The sequence below is a fragment of the Petromyzon marinus genome, chromosome 3 (assembly GCF_048934315.1).
Source record: "Petromyzon marinus isolate PM22_M1 ecotype Great Lakes invasive population chromosome 3, UKy_Petmar_22M1.pri1.0, whole genome shotgun sequence".
Classification (NCBI taxonomy): Eukaryota; Metazoa; Chordata; class Hyperoartia; order Petromyzontiformes; family Petromyzontidae; genus Petromyzon; species Petromyzon marinus.
Genome location: NC_133669.1, coordinates 6,902,114 through 6,920,236, shown reverse-complemented (window position 1 = coordinate 6,920,236; position 18,123 = coordinate 6,902,114). Strand labels below are relative to the sequence as shown.

General features: G+C 49.5%; 1 protein-coding gene across 2 annotated transcripts in view; it reads right to left on the bottom strand.

The window, feature by feature from the left end:
- The window catches only part of LOC116952750 (cytoglobin-1-like), a 28,461-nt gene extending 11,248 nt beyond the window's left edge, over positions 1 to 17,213 (bottom strand). Inside the window, exons 1-2 of one of the 2 annotated variants that reach the window (XM_032972382.2) lie at positions 17,064 to 17,213; positions 16,374 to 16,498 (exon numbers count right to left, since the gene is read on the bottom strand). In XM_032972382.2, coding sequence (XP_032828273.1) covers positions 16,374 to 16,477 — 104 coding nt within the window. In that variant the 5' untranslated portion in view covers positions 16,478 to 16,498; positions 17,064 to 17,213. Of the gene's footprint in view, positions 1 to 16,373; positions 16,499 to 16,955 lie in introns of both variants that reach the window. The other variant, XM_032972363.2, reaches the window with a different exon arrangement.
- Positions 17,214 to 18,123: the final 910 nt, after the last annotated feature.

Sequence of the window (18,123 nt, the reverse complement as noted above, 5' to 3'; positions counted from 1 at the left end):
CTTGTTGGGTGACTTCAATGCCCGAGTTGGTCATGCTGGCACCTGGTCTGGAGTGATTGGAGGGCATGGGCCAGATCAGCTCAATAACAACGGTAGGAGGCTGCTAGATTTTTGTGCAGCCCATGTGCTTGTAATTACCAACACTCTGTTCCGGCATCGGCGCATCCACACAACATCATGGATGCATGCCGGGTCCAAGCAAGAACATCTGCTGGACTACATAGTGATGGACCAGCGGATGTGAGCCCATGTCCTTGACACCAGGACCTACTGTGGAGCTGATCTGCCCTCTGACCATCGACTAGTCATCTGTAAGATGCGCCTGCCATTCTTCCACTCCGGTGATGGGTGTACACTCAGGACCCCATTCCAACCTAAAGTGGCCTGGTCTCAGTTAGCTGATGAAAGTTGCAAGCGAGAATTTCATCATCGCTTGCGGCTGGGGATGGCATCGTCCCCCACTCCTCCTGATGTCGAGGGTAAATGGGCAAGGTTTAGGACTGTGACGCATGCAGCTGCAATGGCTACTTTGGGTACGCGGTCCAGACCTCCCCAGATACCCTGGCTGACAGAGGAGGTGTTCAGGATAGTTGAGAAAAAGCGACAGGCCCACTGTCATCAGCTAAAGAATCCCACATCAGAAAATGAGGAGGCTAACCGCAGCCTTCGCTCGGAGGTTTGGAGAGCTGTGAGGCGCTGCAAGGATGGGTGGTGGTCGCGGGTTGCTGAGGAGATGGAGTCTGCCTCAGTGGCCCGTGATCACAAATCTCTATTTAACTCTATCAAAAAAGTAACCTGCAGCGCCTCACCTATTACCATCATTAGGGGAAAAAATGGTGTTCCAATCTCCGACCCCCAGGAACAGGTTTGCAGATTTGCTGAGCATTTCTGTGAGGTCCTGGGGGAGGGGAAACCCCTCAGCCAGGAAAACATCGTGGCACAAAGTGGGGATGAACCTTGCTGACGCTGCGGTGCCTCAAGTATTGGAAGAAATCACCCCCTGTGAGTGGCTGGCTGAGGTGCCATCTGTTGAGGAAGTACTGAAGGCGATCCGGAGTCTGAGACCAGGAAAGGCACCGGGCAGAGATGATCTCCCAAGCGAAATACTGAGGGAGGGTGGCGTTTGTGCACAGACTGCCCTATATGACATCATAACAACAGTCTGGACCACTGGACGGGTTCCGCAGGATTGGAAGGATGCCCTAGTGGTCCCCCTCTTTAAGAAGGGGGACCGCACAGACTGTAACAACTACAGGGGCATCTCACTCCTCAGTGTGCCGGGAAATGTCCTGGCAAGGATTATTCAACATCGCCTTGCCAGGCACGCTGAGGAGAGGCTTGCGGAGCACCAATGCGATTTCAGGAAAGGGCGGTCCTGCACAGATGCCATATTTTCTGTCTGTCTGCTACAGCAGAGGTGTAGGGAATTCCAACAAGACCTACATCTCTGCTTTATTGACCTGGTCAAGGCCTATGATACCATCAGTAGGCCTTGGGTCTGGGTTGTTCTTCGTGCTTTTGGAGTCCCTGACCCCATGCTCATGATCATTAAGGACCTTCATGATGGTGAGCGGGCCCGGGAAAAACTACGTGGCCAGGAGTCAGAGCCATTCCCTGTACACCTTGGGGTGCGAAAGGGATGTCCTCTGGCTCCCACATTATTTAACATCTATTGTGACCACGTAGTTCGTGAAGCCTTCGATAGCTGTACCGGGGATTCTCCATTTGGTACAGATATAATGGGAGGCTGATCGATGCCTGGGTGCGATCAAGGGATGGCTCCCTATTGCTCAACCACGTTATGTATGCCGATGATTTGGTAATAGCTGCTCATTCAGAGGAGGAGTTGGAGACGCTGCTGCTGAGACTGGAGAGTGCCACTAAGAGATGGGGCCTTACCATCAGCCCCACCAAAACTAAGCTCCTGCCTGGGTATTTTGTACCATCGGACACTCCACCCCCACAACTCCCAATCGGTGATGGGGCAGTTGTAGAGAGAGTGGAGAGTTTCCCATACCTGGGCAGTGTGCTTTTGACCGGCTTCAGTTTAACAGCAGAGGTCTCACTCCGAAACAGTCGAGCGGCAATATCTTTTCATCGGTTGCGTAACGCTGTGTGGAAGCTACCTGGCCTGTCGCTCCGCCCTAAGCTTCAGGTCTTTTCAGCCACAGTCATTCCCTCCCTTCTCTACGCTTGCGAAACGTGGACTCCCTTAATGGAATATCTTCGCCGGTTAGAAACATTTAGGCAAGCCTGCCTACGATCCATCCTGGGTTTAACCAGGCTGGATTGTGTGAGGAGCTCACAAATCCTTGAAAGATCTGGGCAAGGTCCAATCGGTGAGCTCCTCCGGCAGGCAAGGCTGCGTTGGCTGGGTCATGTAGCCCGCATGCCCAGCCACCGCATGCCGAAACAGCTTTTGTTCGGTCGGTTCGAGGGGGCTAAACGGGCGCGGCACGGGCTAGAGAAGAAATGGAGTGATGTGGTACAGGAGGACGTGGTGCTGAGTGGACTTGCCGATGACTGGTACCAGCGGTGTCAAGATCGGCCTCTTTGGAGGAGGCTCGTGAAGGATGCTACTGGGCAGTTGGAGGCAGTCGCCCTCCCACAACAACAGAGGGCGGAGGAGCGACGCTCACAACAATGAGCGGAGCGCCGGGTGGCTAAAGCACAGCAGGTTGGCACAGTAAGGGGCACAGGTGGTGCATCAGCCAGTCATCTCAGTCATCTTAGTCAGTCGACCCGTGACACTTGGGTCTGCCCCGTGACCTCCTGCCAGCGGGCTTTCGACACTTCACGTGGAGAGCGGTAGTGTAGCCGTTAGCGTGTTGCGCTATGAACCTGGCGACCCGGGTTCGATTCCCGCTCACGGACAACACCAGTGACGATTATCTGAACCGGTCCTGGGCCTCCCCTAGGTCGACTCAGCCACAAATGAGTACCTGGTGCGGTGTGTAAACATCGCCACTGGGGAGACTAAGGCGGTCGGACGTGGTGCTGGCCACCCACCCCCTCGTGTACCGTTCCAGCCTTCATAGGTGCTCGCTAACAGCACTTGCCCCTACAGTCTGTTAAGGCTATACGGGGGATCTTTGTCTTTGTGATCTTTGTATGGGTGTGTATGTGTGTGTATGTGTGGTGGGAGCGGTAGCGTAGCAGTTAGTGTGCCGCGCTACGACACGAGTTCGATTCCCGCCCATGGCCAAAACCGGTGACGATTATTTGAACCGGTCCTGGGCCTCCCCTAGGTAGACTCGGCCTCAAATAAGTACCTGTGTGGTGTGTCGTTAATATCATGCACGCCCCTCGTGTGCCGTGGTGGCATTCATATGTGCTACTCGCTAACAGCACTTGCCCCAACAGTCGTTTAAGGCTATACGGGGGGATGTATCTTTGTCTTTGTCCTACAGGTAACCTCGAGAGAGTTAGAAAACAAGTTGGGCTCGTCAAAATGTTTTGTGCAGGGTCACGCTTGTTATTTTAATCAGCAAAACATATCGACTGTAACATCATCATGAACCATGATCACTCCACTGCTGGATGACGGTCTCCCCAAGCGGTCACCATCCCCTCCCCACCCATCTCCAGGGACCCGCAATTCAACAGTCCGTTTAGCTCCTACACGCGATCTGTTGTCATGTGTAGGAGCTAGTATAGCGTGTTGCCCCCCCCCCCCCCCCCAGAACCTACGATTATCACGGTTGGCTGCGTAGGGTGCGAAAGAAGTTCAACGTACACACTCACACATTATATCATGCTTTCGGGAATTTCCTGCATTAGCTGCCACTCTGTCCTTTGTAGTGACGCATTCTGCCCAAGTCCACAAAATTATATACGGATTACAAGGTGATATGGTACAACTATAATTTATTTTATTATTAAAAGGTGAAATAGCAATATAAAAAGTATGACTTTTTATTGTCACCCCCCACCAATGCATAATTTTCACAGAACTTCATCCACCTATGAAGGCTGATTGCTTTAGAGAGATGGAATGTGGGCTAGACTAATGCGTGTTATTTTTTTGTTATCCCCTTATCAGATAATTTGACAACCCCATTGAATGATCGCTTAACACGAAAGCCAAAGTCAATCCACCTCTGTCTTTGCCTTCGCCCCAAACGTGCACTTTGTTGTATCCTGTCGCTTCACAACTTGTCGATGGCAGCGAGAGAAGATGGTTGTGGTGCCACGACAGCGAAGCCACCCGGCTGCCGTCACGGCGCTTCTCCCACCACCCCCACATGAACACACACACGCACTCACGTAGGGCCTCGTGGGGGGGTCACCTGCCCCGGAGTTTTCACCCGAGGGCCCCCCTCGTGGTGGTGCTCCACGGTTTCTCAGGGCCGGGGAATTGGCAGCCCCCCCGCCCCAGGCCGAATGACACTGCGGCGCCGTGGATTGACTTAAAATTGCACGGCCACGACGAACTCACTGAGAACCGCAGTGAGGAAACAGCCAAGGGCACACGCGGACCGGCAGGCAGGCGGGGGGCGTGGCGGCACAGGTTGATCCCTATGATGCGGTGCACTCGGCCAAACAATTGGGGGGCGGGGCGTCGGAGAGCGGGAAATCCGAGGCTCCTGATTGGATGAGAAGCCAGCGGATTGGCGGCGTGTGGGCTTTGAAATCGGAGCATAAAAAGGGATGATATTGGGAAGCAAGTTCTCTTTTTTCTTCTTTGGTTCTTTCGGTAAAGTCACGTAGAATGAGAATAAAATAAGAGGACAGCGCTGTCCTCCAGACAGTCTCGTCCCCTTCACCTGATGAAGGCCGCTTGTGTTGTGGCCGAAACGTCGTGAGAATATTATTGTGTTATTTTATTTGATCAATTTATAATTTTATTCTCATTCTATGTGACTTTACCGAAAGAACCAAAGAAGATGAATCCTTGCAGTCACGAAAGCTTTAAATCGAAATTCAAGTTATCTTTTGCCCGGGGTCTTTTGGAGTGAGGGCCCGAGGAGTGATCGTCCCCTGCTACTCGAACGTCCGTGAGACGGGTCGCAGAGCAGCCAGGTCCAGCCCCAGCAAAATCCGCGTGTAGCCTCGCCTTCCAGCGACTTCCAACACCACGAGGTCGGATCATAAGTACGAAGAGGAGAGGTAAGGCAAAGGGGGAAATTCTAATAGAGAGAGTGAGTAGAGAGAGGACGGGCTACTGGAGTACTAGACCGTAGAGAGATAGGTTAGATCTGCCCTGCTGGTCCACACTGACACAGATAGGTTGGCTGCATTAAACGAGAGAATAAACCACCAGTAGACATTAAACCGTGTCGTGTTGTCTCTGCGAATACGGAGAGTGGTGCGTGATGTGGTGAGCCTGCGCGCCGTGGTTTCCTGTGTTTGCGCGCGGGAGTGTAATTTCACCCACGTGTGCGCGCTCGCCGCGTACGTTAACCCGTGAGCCTACTCGTTAGAGTGTCCTGTGTCCTGTGTTCACCGCGCGGCTCGTGGTTAGCGTGTGCGAAAGGTGCACAGCGGTGATCTCGCGGGGCGGTTCGTACAGCCCCTTTAAAATCATGCCAAGAGGGGCAGCAGCGAGGGGGGGAGAGTCGGAGAGCGGTGGGTCACAGGTGAAAGGGGAGGCGGGGGGGGGGGCAGCCTCCCCGACAGATGCTGAGATTTTTATTTCGCCGTTAAACATTGTCACCAAGTCCCCTCTCACGCAAACTTGCATTTTTGGAAAACGTGATGTTTTTGTCTGACGGCGCGTGGATATGTAGCTCACCCTTGCACTCCTTGGGATTCTTGAGTTACTGTATATGCAAACACACACACACAGGCCTGCACTTGTATATACAGCCCATTCCATAGAGTTTTATCGTGACTCGTATCGTAAAGCAAGCACCCTATGGAATGACAGCCTGACTTGAAGCCAACATCACTTCTCAACACTGACATCAAGCAATTTCGCTCCACACCCATGCACCCGAGATGCCGGGCCCAATGAATAAAGATGCAATTGTACCTTCGCGGGCTACTGGATAATGCTGAGGAGCTTTTGTACTGATATCCTTTGAAAATAAAAAAAACATGTCAATGCAGTGCAATCAAGCACCGAGCAAAGGTAGCAGGCATATACTTGGTTTTGGCTTCAGCGATTCCATGAACTGTCTGGTGGTTCGGGGTTGTCTTTTGATTATGTAATCGAGCTGTATTGTATTTGTCAAACAAAAAAAATGTCCGTCTCATTTGTGTTGTACTTTTTTTTTAGGCCTAAATGTAACAGCATACCATCATTATCATCAGCGGCTATTATAAATCCAGTGGTGGATGAAGGTCTCTGAATGCGTTAAGCGTATAATTCTTACATATTGAACGAATTAATTACGAGTACCGTAATCAATTCTTTCAGACGAAATCCGATGCTTTGTGGCGTGAGTGCAGGAATATAATTGATGAACGGATGCGTCACTACGTCGGCAAATATTTCAGAAACCGCTCCCTCCCGCCACGCGGGCGTTTTGACTGCTGCCAGAATTCATGCGACGGTTTGCGACGTCAAAACTCCAGCAGTGGTTTCTTGCCATGAGAACAAACAGCATTGCGGGGGAGGAGGAGGAGGGGGGGGCGAACGCACAAGCTTGTGGCGGCACGGTTGCGAAACTTTAATGACCTCCCCTGGTATGCAGGACGGTTCATGGGGTCGACCACGAGCCTGACGCCCGTGTAATTTGGAGTTTGCATGTTCCTCGCCCAGTTGTCGCGTGGATTCTTCTCCGGGTCCTCCGGTTTTTCCCTCCACGTTTAGAATCAGCGTGCGCTTAAGAGTATTTGCCTGCTGCCGTACATTTGCACGTGACGTGCCGCTTCGTTGAGCTACCGTTTGTGGCCACGTAGCTTCTGAAAAAGAGTGTTACAGCTCAGCAGACCTTACCTGCTAATGTTGTTTTTTTTTAACAACAACAACAGTTGAATAGTTTGTAACGGGGCCACCGGATTCACAGGTGGACGCACAAAGGCACGCTTTGTGACGACGGTGGCCGAGCCCCGCAAAGCCGTCGCGTCGCCGCGGGTTTTGTGAAAACTTTGCGCACGGGGGGGGGGGGGGGGAGTTGAGTCACCGCGGGTGTGGCGCGTGCAGTTGGGGGCCCGTCTCGCGCGCGAGACGGGCCCCGCGCGTGCTCCCAAGGGGGTGAGTGGCGTAACGTCGTTCGACAGAACGAGATGAGCGCAGGTTATTTTGTTGTGGGCTTAGTTGAAATCGCGCCTCGTGTTTTCGACGCTCTCACCCGCCCCGACCGAACATTTGTGGAAAAAATCGCTTCATAGCTGGTTGGATTCCTCCGGTATAGATACATATTCGGATTCTGATGCTGGCTCTGGCCACTTTGGGTTTGGGATAGGGCAGAACGTAAGGGTAAGAACACTACCACCCATACCCCCCCCCCCTCTCCCAGTGATCTCTCTTCACCATCTACTCACATCTCGTAGCCGCTTTGCACTCCCATCCGGTACACTGACCTGCAAGGCTCATGAATAAAATGCTTGAGTGTCCTCCCTGTCACTGGACAATGAATGTTTGCTCGCTTGCAACTAAGCAGATGCACATGCTGGGATGGTGGGGGGGGGGGTCAAGAGGACATCCGTTTCTGGAGTCAAAGAGCTACAAACGCTGAAAAAAAAATAAAGATGCCGCAACTCTCCCTGGGCCTGCCGCAACCCCATCCGTCGGAAGCGCATAGGGGCTCCATCCAGACGATGTATTCATTTCCTATTTGTGCGGCGTCTTGAGATGTGGTCGCATATTAGACGCTGCGTATATCCACAGTGGTGTGGCATCGTTTAAACAGCAATGTGTGTGTGTTGCTTCTACCAGCTACTTTTGATACTTTTACTCATAATACTGAACACATTCATCCACGCGGTACACATCTGACCATTGTTGATGTTACGACTAAATATCTACTCAATGGATAGCTGTTCGTACGCCAATTTTAAACTGTTTAAATGGAAACATTATTAGAACCGCATTTCGATCAAGGCCACATGGTGTATAGTGCAGTCTTTCACTGCTTGTTCACTCAATCCCTATGGGCTCTCTATCACTCGCGTATGAAGACAAGCGCCTGACTAATCTCCAATTTTTGCCCCTTTTGACGGCAGTGTTATTGACAAATGACGTTGAGCTTTTGTCATTTGTACTTATTTAGCGATGATTTGCATTCAACGGCTTCATTTGAAAGGCACCGGCTCAGTCATAATGAATGCTTAGTTTTTAGCTTCAGTTTCAGCGGTCATACCAGAGGCTATAATTTAAAAAAAAACCTTCAGCAACAACGGCTACATCGCTGTAATATAATTACTGTAAAAGTTCGTAATCGATTGCTTCTTGTAGAGTCCATTGCCTCAAATGTCACGTGCCGTTCGGTCTAACGTTTCAGAAAGCCTGCCGCTCTAAACGAATGCTACAGTGGCTGAGCTGTCCATGACAGCGCTGCACTAAACCCGAGTATCGACCGCGCAAGCGCTTTTTTAGCATTGGGGAACGTGCGCATACACTACAATGCACGCTGGCCATTCAACGTTTGCTGCCGATCTCGTATTTGCATGTATGCGTGGCCCAGATAACAAGAGTTCACAGTGTGAAGCATTCGCTCCCGCCTCAATGCCTCGTATATGCCGGGCGGTATTCCGTCTAATGTGAGGGTTCACCACGCGCATGCAATAAACAACTATTTCAATACTCATTCTTTCGGTAAAGTCACGTAGGTAGAAGTAAAATAAAATAAATCACGACGTTTCGAACGCAACACAAACGCCCCTCTTCAGGTGAAGATTGCGACAGCTGCGACTTCTGCGAGGGCGTATCGATCGAAGAGCAATAAGCTGGATCCAAGCGGCTCACAACAACACGCCGACGTGCCTGTTGTGCGCGCGTTGCGCACGTGGTGTGCGTGTGTGGATGTGGGGAGCGGTGGTGCAGCGGTTAGCGCGCTAAGGGGTTTTGTCCTAAATAAAGACTCTTGATAGATAAGGGACTGAGTTGTGTGTGTTTGCGCGTGAATTAAGTATTAACTTATTTCAATCGGTAGCCCTCCCGAGTTGATTATGATGATGATGAAAGTGATGACTGACCTTGGGGTAGAGAACAGAGTGATACAATTTTAAAGGTACATTGCACAGCGAAATGAAAGTTTGGGATTTATTTAATCCAAAGTGGGCGTAGAGCATTATTTGTATATGATGTCAGCATGGCATAGGCTTAACACGATGAGCTATCAAATGTTTCCATGCAGTAGATGAGAAGCAGGTCTCGTAATTTCTGTGCCAGTTTTTATATTGAAATGATGTTGCAGCGGGTAGGCGTACAGGCGACATTTCCCTGAATGAAGTCAATGGTGGATTCAAGTGAGGCCGACTTTCACACGTAGGAAGTTTGTATGTGTGCGTAGCCATGTGATAGGGTCAGTGTTTTAATTATTTTGAAAGGAATATAGGAAACCCATTGTAACAGAAGCCACTGGTAAAGAATAATTTGGCATTCTGTGTTGGTCTTGGTTGGCTACATATTGTGCGAAATAAGTTCTACATATATTTATTCTAAAATAAAGATTTTGATAATTGATAATAATGTAATTTTATAGAGCGTCATTCATGCAATTGCATCCCACGACACTGTACATCAATTAGCCGGGCCCTTACGCAGAAAATATATAAACAAAAACCCCACTACTTAGCAAAAAAAAATGAATACATAAATAACGAGAGAAAAAATACATGCAATAACATAAAAAATAATCACAGAGAAAATAAATAAATCCGTTCGGTCTCCATACCCCAAACCACAATCCCAACATTTCGCCGGATTTTGGAGAATATATATCTCCGCTACACGTTATCCTGGCCATTGATAGTATACAGTGAAACGATGAAAACAATGAATCCTAACATTCGTCTAATCTTCCTCTCCCAGCTGTGCCTTCTAAGAGTACATTGCTGTTAGACTTTGCTGTTTTTTTCCTGGATTTTTCTGTTGCGCGTAGTCACTTTAAGGTGTTCTTTGTTCATGTTTTTGTTTGTTGCGGTTGCACCCGAGTCAAGAACCTCATGGCTCACAGGGCTATTCCTAATAAATGAAACTGAAATTACACTATGAGACCTCCTTTGCCAGTAGCAAGATATAGTAATAGGTTTTTACCCTTTTATCTGGCACCAAAACTGACACCTTTATACAAGGGATCATGTTTGCAATAACCACAACACAAGCAGTCAAAATGCAAACAAAAAGAGACAACTCTGATAATGATATGCACTGTCCTTCAAATTGCTTGGTCCACACCCGAGACGGCTTTTCTTAGAACCTAGTCTCCACTGGTGTTGGACCAGATGACGCCAAAAGGCATACAACTCAAAAACAGTGCACTATCAGAGTATTGAGAGCTCGGGGTAAGCATTTACATTATGAGACCTCCTTTGCCAGTAGCATGATATAGTAATAGGTTTTTACCCTTTTATTCTGGCACCAAAACTGACACCTTTAAACATTGGAATACTGCGAAGAGATGCACAAACACTTATCAGACAAAATGTGGATTACCCATCTCCTATTTCACAGTGGTGAATACTGGGCTGTTTTCCTTGAAAGTGCGCGGACATAAATAATGAATGGCTTCGTAAGGTCGAGGTCCACCATCTACAAAGACAACTAACCCCAATTACTCTTTAATAAGCACTTTCATCCGTGCGCAACCAAAGCTGGCATTTTAATAGCTCCTTCAGAGCTGTGGAACATAGACCGGCCCACATTCCTTACCGGTGTTATGTTGCAGGCTCGGTGTGCTCTCGGATTATTTGGAGGCCTTTTTAGGAATCGACAAACGTGACCTGCGGGGCTCATTGCTTAATATAACACAGCCACGTACGGCGCGACGTGCTTTGGTAGCCCAGCGATAGGGGTTCGCGGTCGGCAGGTTTACGAGTTTCAGACCCCAGTTCGGGGTTGACTCGCCACATCATCCCCGCCATGGTCGATTCGACTCCTCCTTCCTCCACGCTTTATAAAGTGAGTGCCACTTTGTTGGAAGGTCAGCGGTGGTCGTGCTACGGAAGGACATTAACCACACCACTGGATTGTGGAATTTCTTCTACTGGCTCAGAGATATAGCAAGAGGAAAGGATGTTTGCCACCATGCTCACTTGGGCAGGAATTCACGGTGGCTTTGGCATGTATTAATTTTGGAAATCCTGCACAAGTAACAAATGAGTGAACCTGCACTGAATTATAGCCTGTTAATTGAGCTATAGCTACCTTTCAGAAATCGCCAAGAGGCTATGCTGATGGGGAAGATTGCCACTGGGCATTAAATTCAACGACAAGAATATCCTTGATGTAGCTAGGAAATAACCACTTAGTCATAAGACACGTTTATCAGGAGGTTCCTGCATTTTGATATTTAGCCGATTCCTTAATGAGCATTTTGCGTGTTGAAGGAAACGTAAATATCCAGAGAAACACCACACCGACTGACCATTGCGCAAATGCAACCCAGCCGTATCTACCACCAGTCAACTTTTGTTTACCAATTGGCTACCCCTTGGGAACAACGAGGCAGGCATCTGCTCGAGCCTCAGCAAACACAAAACCTTCCGTCCCAGTGATTTACTTATTTTACTTGATTATCTTATCCCTGAGTGCCTCTTGGGACCGAGAAACCAAAGCAACCGCAGTGGAAGAGCTTCCTCTGTGCAATGCGGTGTCAATGAGTGTCCTTGGTTGGTTGACATACGACGGTAAAAATAAATTGTTGGAAAAAAATGATTCTCAAGGTAGTTTGAACCAGAATGTTACGTGCTGCTGTGCACATTCTGGATCAGCATCATAGGCAGAGTTTGGCTTCGATATTTGGGGAGGGGGGGAGCAAGGGTTCACTTTGTTACTCACATTTAAGAATTGTGGGTGCATATACTGTCAGTAATTAATTATTGAATCTTTATTGTAAACTTTTAAAAATATATTTATAAAGGTGTTCGGTTTTGGAGGGGTATTGCCCCCCCCAACCCCCCGGTGCCCCCCCCCACCCCCCAAACTCCGCGCATGATGAACAAACATGGCGGTACTTATCTTATTGGCCCCGGGGGGGATGAAAGGCTGAGTTGAGCAATCAGCAATAATAAAGATGGGTTACAATCTCGCTGGATTGGGCCATCGAGTGTTTTTTTTTTAGATCAAATCGCTCTCGGGGGTAGGTAAAATGAGTACCACATTGTAGGAAATCATGGAAAGGAAGGCATCCTTGAAAAAAGAATGGGCTGGCTTCAGACGGGGCCACATTTGCTTCGATCAGGTCCTTGCCGTTTCCAGCAGAAGCAGGCCCGGCACTGGTCAACGTCTCCTGGGCCTGCGATACGGAACGTGTGGAGATATGGCCTTGCTGCTCAAGCTTTCCAGGATCACCAAGTGCTGCTACACCACGCGACTCCTTAGCATCGAATGTGGAGTGATCGCAGATACCTGACCCGCATGAATGGTCACGTTCACAGAACAGGGACTCTCAATCGATGGCCCACCACAAGGTTCTATGCTGGCACCGTCACTTGTCAACTTTTCAACTTCTGCACGAACGATATGCTGGACGCGGTTTTCCAGAATGCTAATAATATACGTCGCCAACATCGTGTCTTAGGCATGGGTCTCACCGCGATCGGCATTGTCCTCATCACTGACCCAAAAGGCGATGGAAGGAATATTGTATCCGCTCAATGCCTCCTCTTATGGTCAACATGGTTAAACATGAGCACAATCCAACATACCTGCCACGTGACCTTAAACTGAGGGGGGTTAACCTTTGAAGTGCGCGTGGAAAAGGCACCCAAGGAATGTCAAACTAGCCTGAACAAGAGTGCATTCCTGTCTGCTCCAGCAGCGTCCACAGCAGGGTTGCTGATAAGCAAAGCGATGCTGCGTATGCATCATAACGGGGGACACTTCAATCAACAAATCTCGACCCGGCTGTCAATTGTCTCCCGCCTAACTCGACTTTAAGAGACATGCACACATCTCGCGTCTGCACCCGCACCATGAACCATGTACTGAACCACTGTGGTCTGCGCTTCGTCAATGAAGGAATAGCAGCAAGGCTACACGGACACTCTCCTGAAGCCCTTTCGTGGCTAGCAGACCTCAACATTGGCATTAGGCTCCAGAGCATATCGCCGTCAATACGCAAGAAGAGAAAAACGATGGCCAACCGAACCTATACCGATTGCAGAGAACCTTTAGAACCTCCAAACAGTCTAGAATAAAGTCCTGCAGCCCATGCTCTGGGATCGAGCGTACAGCTCTCAAATCCTGAGGTGCAGTGCGGAGCAACCTGAGACAACACCAACGTCCCTGGACGAACGCTTAATCACCAAACCCCCACAGAAGATCCTCCTGGTTTGAGAATTGTTTGGCAAGAAATGGTTTGTGCTGCACCACATTAGAACATCACACGGCAAAAAAGCGGATTCTTACACCGATGAAAAAAGTAAACTATCCACATTACGCCCGAGGATACCAAGGTCACGCCACAAATCACATAGCATGCCACATAGCGGGCCACATAGCATGCCACATAGCATGCCACATAGCAGGCCACATAGCATGCCACATAGCAGGCCACATAGCATGGCACATAGCAGGCCACATAGCATGTCACATAGCAGGCCACATAGCAGGCCACATAGCAGGCCACATCGCATGCCACATAGCATGCCACATAGCATGCCGCATATCAGGCCACATAGCAGGCCACTGCCGTCTCAGTTTAATTTCCCGGCAGCATTTGAGATATTCACCATCAACTACGGAAGCTATCCACTGGCTCACCAACATGATCGGCCACGAACACACACAAACTATGTACGTTGGACTTCTTTCGCAGCCTACGTAGCCAACCGCGCTGATCGGAGGTGCGAGGGGGAAACTATTAATGATTAACCCCCTGCCTTACAAAAGAGGAAGGCTGGCTCCCAACCAAAGTATGCGGAATGTACACCACTCGCTCAAGAACACCGACTGAGATGAACAGCCACCGCCGCGGACATCGTTTGAGAAGGGGACAACTCTTTTTTGATTTCCCTAAAAACTAAATAACGTTCTGGATCCACTTCGTGGGAACAGAGCCGGTGTCCTTATTGTGGGCTCTGGATCTTTCAGAGGCTTGGTGTGGGGGACGTTTAAATGAGAGCACCCAAGGGAAGTAAGTGGCATACCTTGGGGGGGGGGGGAATAAGCATATGGAGGGAGGTGTGTGGGGGGGGGGCATGGAAACTTCGTCACTGGTGTCTTCATTGAGCTCAGTGTGATCTCTTTGGAGACCCGCTGAGTGGTCTTGTTGTTTCAGTTGTTGTTTCCCTTTTGAAGGCAAATGCCTCCTTAGAAGGGCCGTCATGCGTTCTGGCTCAGGGCAGATTTTCCAGGGACTCAGTGTTTACTCGTCATCCTCCATGTGCCCAATAATGTCACGAAACATTCACATTTTTATCAAGGCTTCAAGTGGCCCATCACGTAAAAGAGGGGATATTTTGAACGTAGTTGCTTGCATTCGTTATAAGCTGAGTCGTATTGTCTTCCCGAGTTTGGAAGTCGTAGCATGGTGGAACCCGGATACCTGAGTTTGATTCCCGGCCATGGCGATCATAACTAGCGAGTGATATCTCAACAGATGTTGGACGACCGCCGCACTGACCAGCGTGGTGAAGTATGTTCAAGCAAACCCATAGGACCGACACAGCATGGGGGGAGTCCTTTGTTCAGCAGTGGATTTACAAAGGGTTATAAATAATTTGTACGTATTATACGCCGTTTTCTGTCTCAATTGTTGGCCCCTGAGATATGACATGGAAAATCCACATTCCTGTCGGAAGCCAGTTTTTTTTCTTAGAACAACCACAACTAATAATGAGAACAGTCGTGCAGTGTGCTTTATTACAAGTATGCCTTCGCAAAAGAAAGACTGCACTTGAATATTTGCATTTAAATTCGCACTAAACATGGGGCCCGATCTATTGATGATAAGCTCACAGATCGATATGCACACTCAGCTAGCTTCAGAAGTGTCTGCGAAAAATAAAATAAAATAAATGCGCGATGACGTTTCATTACAGTTATTGAAATTGTTTCCCTTCGGCGTCTGGTTTTGAATAGTCACGGTTTCTTTAATGTTTAAGCAAAACAAAACGTCGCCGTATTCCGGTATATGTTTAAACACACCCAAAAAGGGTAAATTTTTAGTTGAATGGCTCTAGTGTAGTTAGTGACAGCGTACGGGTTAGTTTAAGCACGTGAATAACGCTTAGCGAAAATGTTGCTACTCGATGGAAAGAAATTGAGTTTAGCTCTACATTCCTATAAACACTGAATTTCATGGAGGCCAGTCGTTTGGGAAAGATATAGAACACCTACGTGATGACTTTACCAAAGTATGGATTTCTGCAGTCAAATCAAGATATAGAACACACTTTTTGATGTTCTATTAAATAAATAAACCCTATATTGCTCCACTCTGGTACGTAGCAGATTAACTACACATAACTGGATGGAGTCAATACTTCATTGTACCTCACTTCTTACAGTTTACAATCACGTTTCAGCTTTCTAGCCCTTCTCGAACACCGTTACAGAATGTGCATCAGTTACCCAGTGACTTGTATCGTCACCATGTATGCATTATTTTACACGATGCACTTACAGGGAATGCTGCAGCACGCGAAGTACAACATGCGATGCATCTTTGTATACACACACACTACAATGCGCGTGCAATGAAGTGTCAAATACGTTTGCAGCTTACACAACGCATGCAATCACAGCACACACAAAGGCAAAGATCCCACCGTGTAGCCTTAGCAGACTGTTGGGCCGACACGACCCACGAGCGCGTGTGGGTTGACCAGCACCACGCTCGACCGCCTTTGTCTCCCCAGTGGTGATATTTACACAGATAATCGTCGGCGGTGTTGGCCGTGAGCGGGAATCGAACCCGGGTCGCCAGGTTGGTAGCCCACCACCGCTTCCCATACACACACACAGACACACGCCGGCGATAACTTGATGATAGTCAATCAGAAGGATTTTGAGCGAGCCCCGTCTCCCGGCTTAAGCTTTTTATCACCCCCCCCCCCCCCCCACGGCTTATATCGGCAATCGTTCGGTACAGTGTGTGTCTTTAAGATTACGCGCAACGGGCATAGCTCGCGCGTGCACTTCTTGTTCGCTCCGCACCACAACAACGACAAAAAGTCTACAAAACGCCTGCGCGGCGATGGGTGAGATGGAGAGAGAGAGAGACAGACAGACAGAGAGAGACAGACAGAGAGAGAGAGACAGAGAGAGAGAGACGATCCCCGCCTGCGCACGTGCGCTGCGTTTCGCCACTGCTCACCTCACGAGGAGGATGACTCCGACATCCTCGGCGCTTTTGAACACCTTCTCCCAGATGTCTTGCAACGCTTCGATCTCCTCCTCTGACAGCCAGCCCTGCTCCATTGCTCAGTCCTCAATCCCTGGCTGTGGACGACGACAACAACAACACAAAAATAATAAACCACAAAAGGGAGCCAGAGAGTCAGGCAGGTCGCCCACTAGCAAATAAAAAAAATATCTCTCTCTCACTCACGTAGACGCGCGCGCACACACACACGCACGCACACACGCGCGCACACGCGCACACACGCGCACACACACACACACGCACGCACACACGCGCGCACACACACACGCACACACGCGCACACACGCGCACACACGCACACACACACACGCACACACACGCACACACGCGCACGCGCACACACACACGCACACACATACACGCACACACGCGCACACATACACGCGCACGCACGCACACACGCACGCACACACGCGCACACACACACACGCGCACACACACACACGCACGCACACACACGCACGCACATACACACACGCGCACACACACACGCGCACGCACGCGCACACGCACCGGTGTTTATTGTCAACGTGTTAACGGCACTGAGAGATCCCGCTCTCCGCAATGTGCTCCGTAGAGCTGTCTAATCCATGCGCGTGCGTGCGTGTCCGTCTCACTCACTCGCTCACAAACAGGTGCCCTGCGATCCGCTGCGCTGCCGCGCCTCTGCTGCCGAAAATTCCGATGCCGCAATTAATAAAAGACTCAACCCGCCTGTCACTCGTAGGTCAAGCCCTGACCCAGCGAATAATGCGGGGGGGGGGGGGGTGGAGGAGGGGCCAACAGGGCTGGTGGTGGTGGCGGGGGGATAATTGTTTAGCATAGTGGAGGGTTAGGCGGGGTTAGTCCAGGCAGGGGAGCGAGGTGGTGGGGTGGAGATTTGCCACATGAGCTTTGGGTTAAGCTCAGGGATCGACAACCTTCGGGCTCAAGAGCCACATGCGACTCTTTAAGTACTACATTGCGGCTTTTGAGATATGGAGGGGGTTGTTTTTTTGTTTTACCGAATTCGACAAAAATGGCACTTCTTGTTATTTTGGCTGCTGACCGCTGACCATGGGAGTCCAGCTTACCACGGAAGTCCTGTTTGCTATATGAGTCCAGTTTACCATGGTAGAAGTCCAGTTTACCATGAGAGTCCAGTTTACCATGGGCAGGAGTCGGCAACATGTGGCTCTTTAATAACTGCTTCGTGACATTATTAATTAAGGAACGTCTCGGTAGGTATAGCACGTCGGTCGATAAGGCACAGAGGGGGTTTGGCACAGGGGGAGTAGGCTTGGTATAGGAGTGGAATAGCAGGGCATCGTGGATAGCTGACCTACAAGGGTGGACTTGGCACGGGGAGGTGGTGACATTCACGGAGAACAGGTGATGCTGAGTGTTCACGCACGTTCAGAGCGATGCCATTCGTGCGAGTTTACATCGATTGTTTGTTCGATGCTGTTTTGCCGTTCAAGATAATCGGGTACATGTCCACACAGCATAGGAATGCTGTCGAGTGATGCTACGTGCACTATATATATAAACAATTACATTATGTAATCCCTACATTAAAATATACTGAGATGAAACTGCTCTTAAATGAGAATTATATGTCCATTCCGCAAATACTACTCAACTGAGTCTAACCAGGGTCCTGCCCAGGCTGTGCGGTCAATGGCTCTTTGTAATGAGGGAA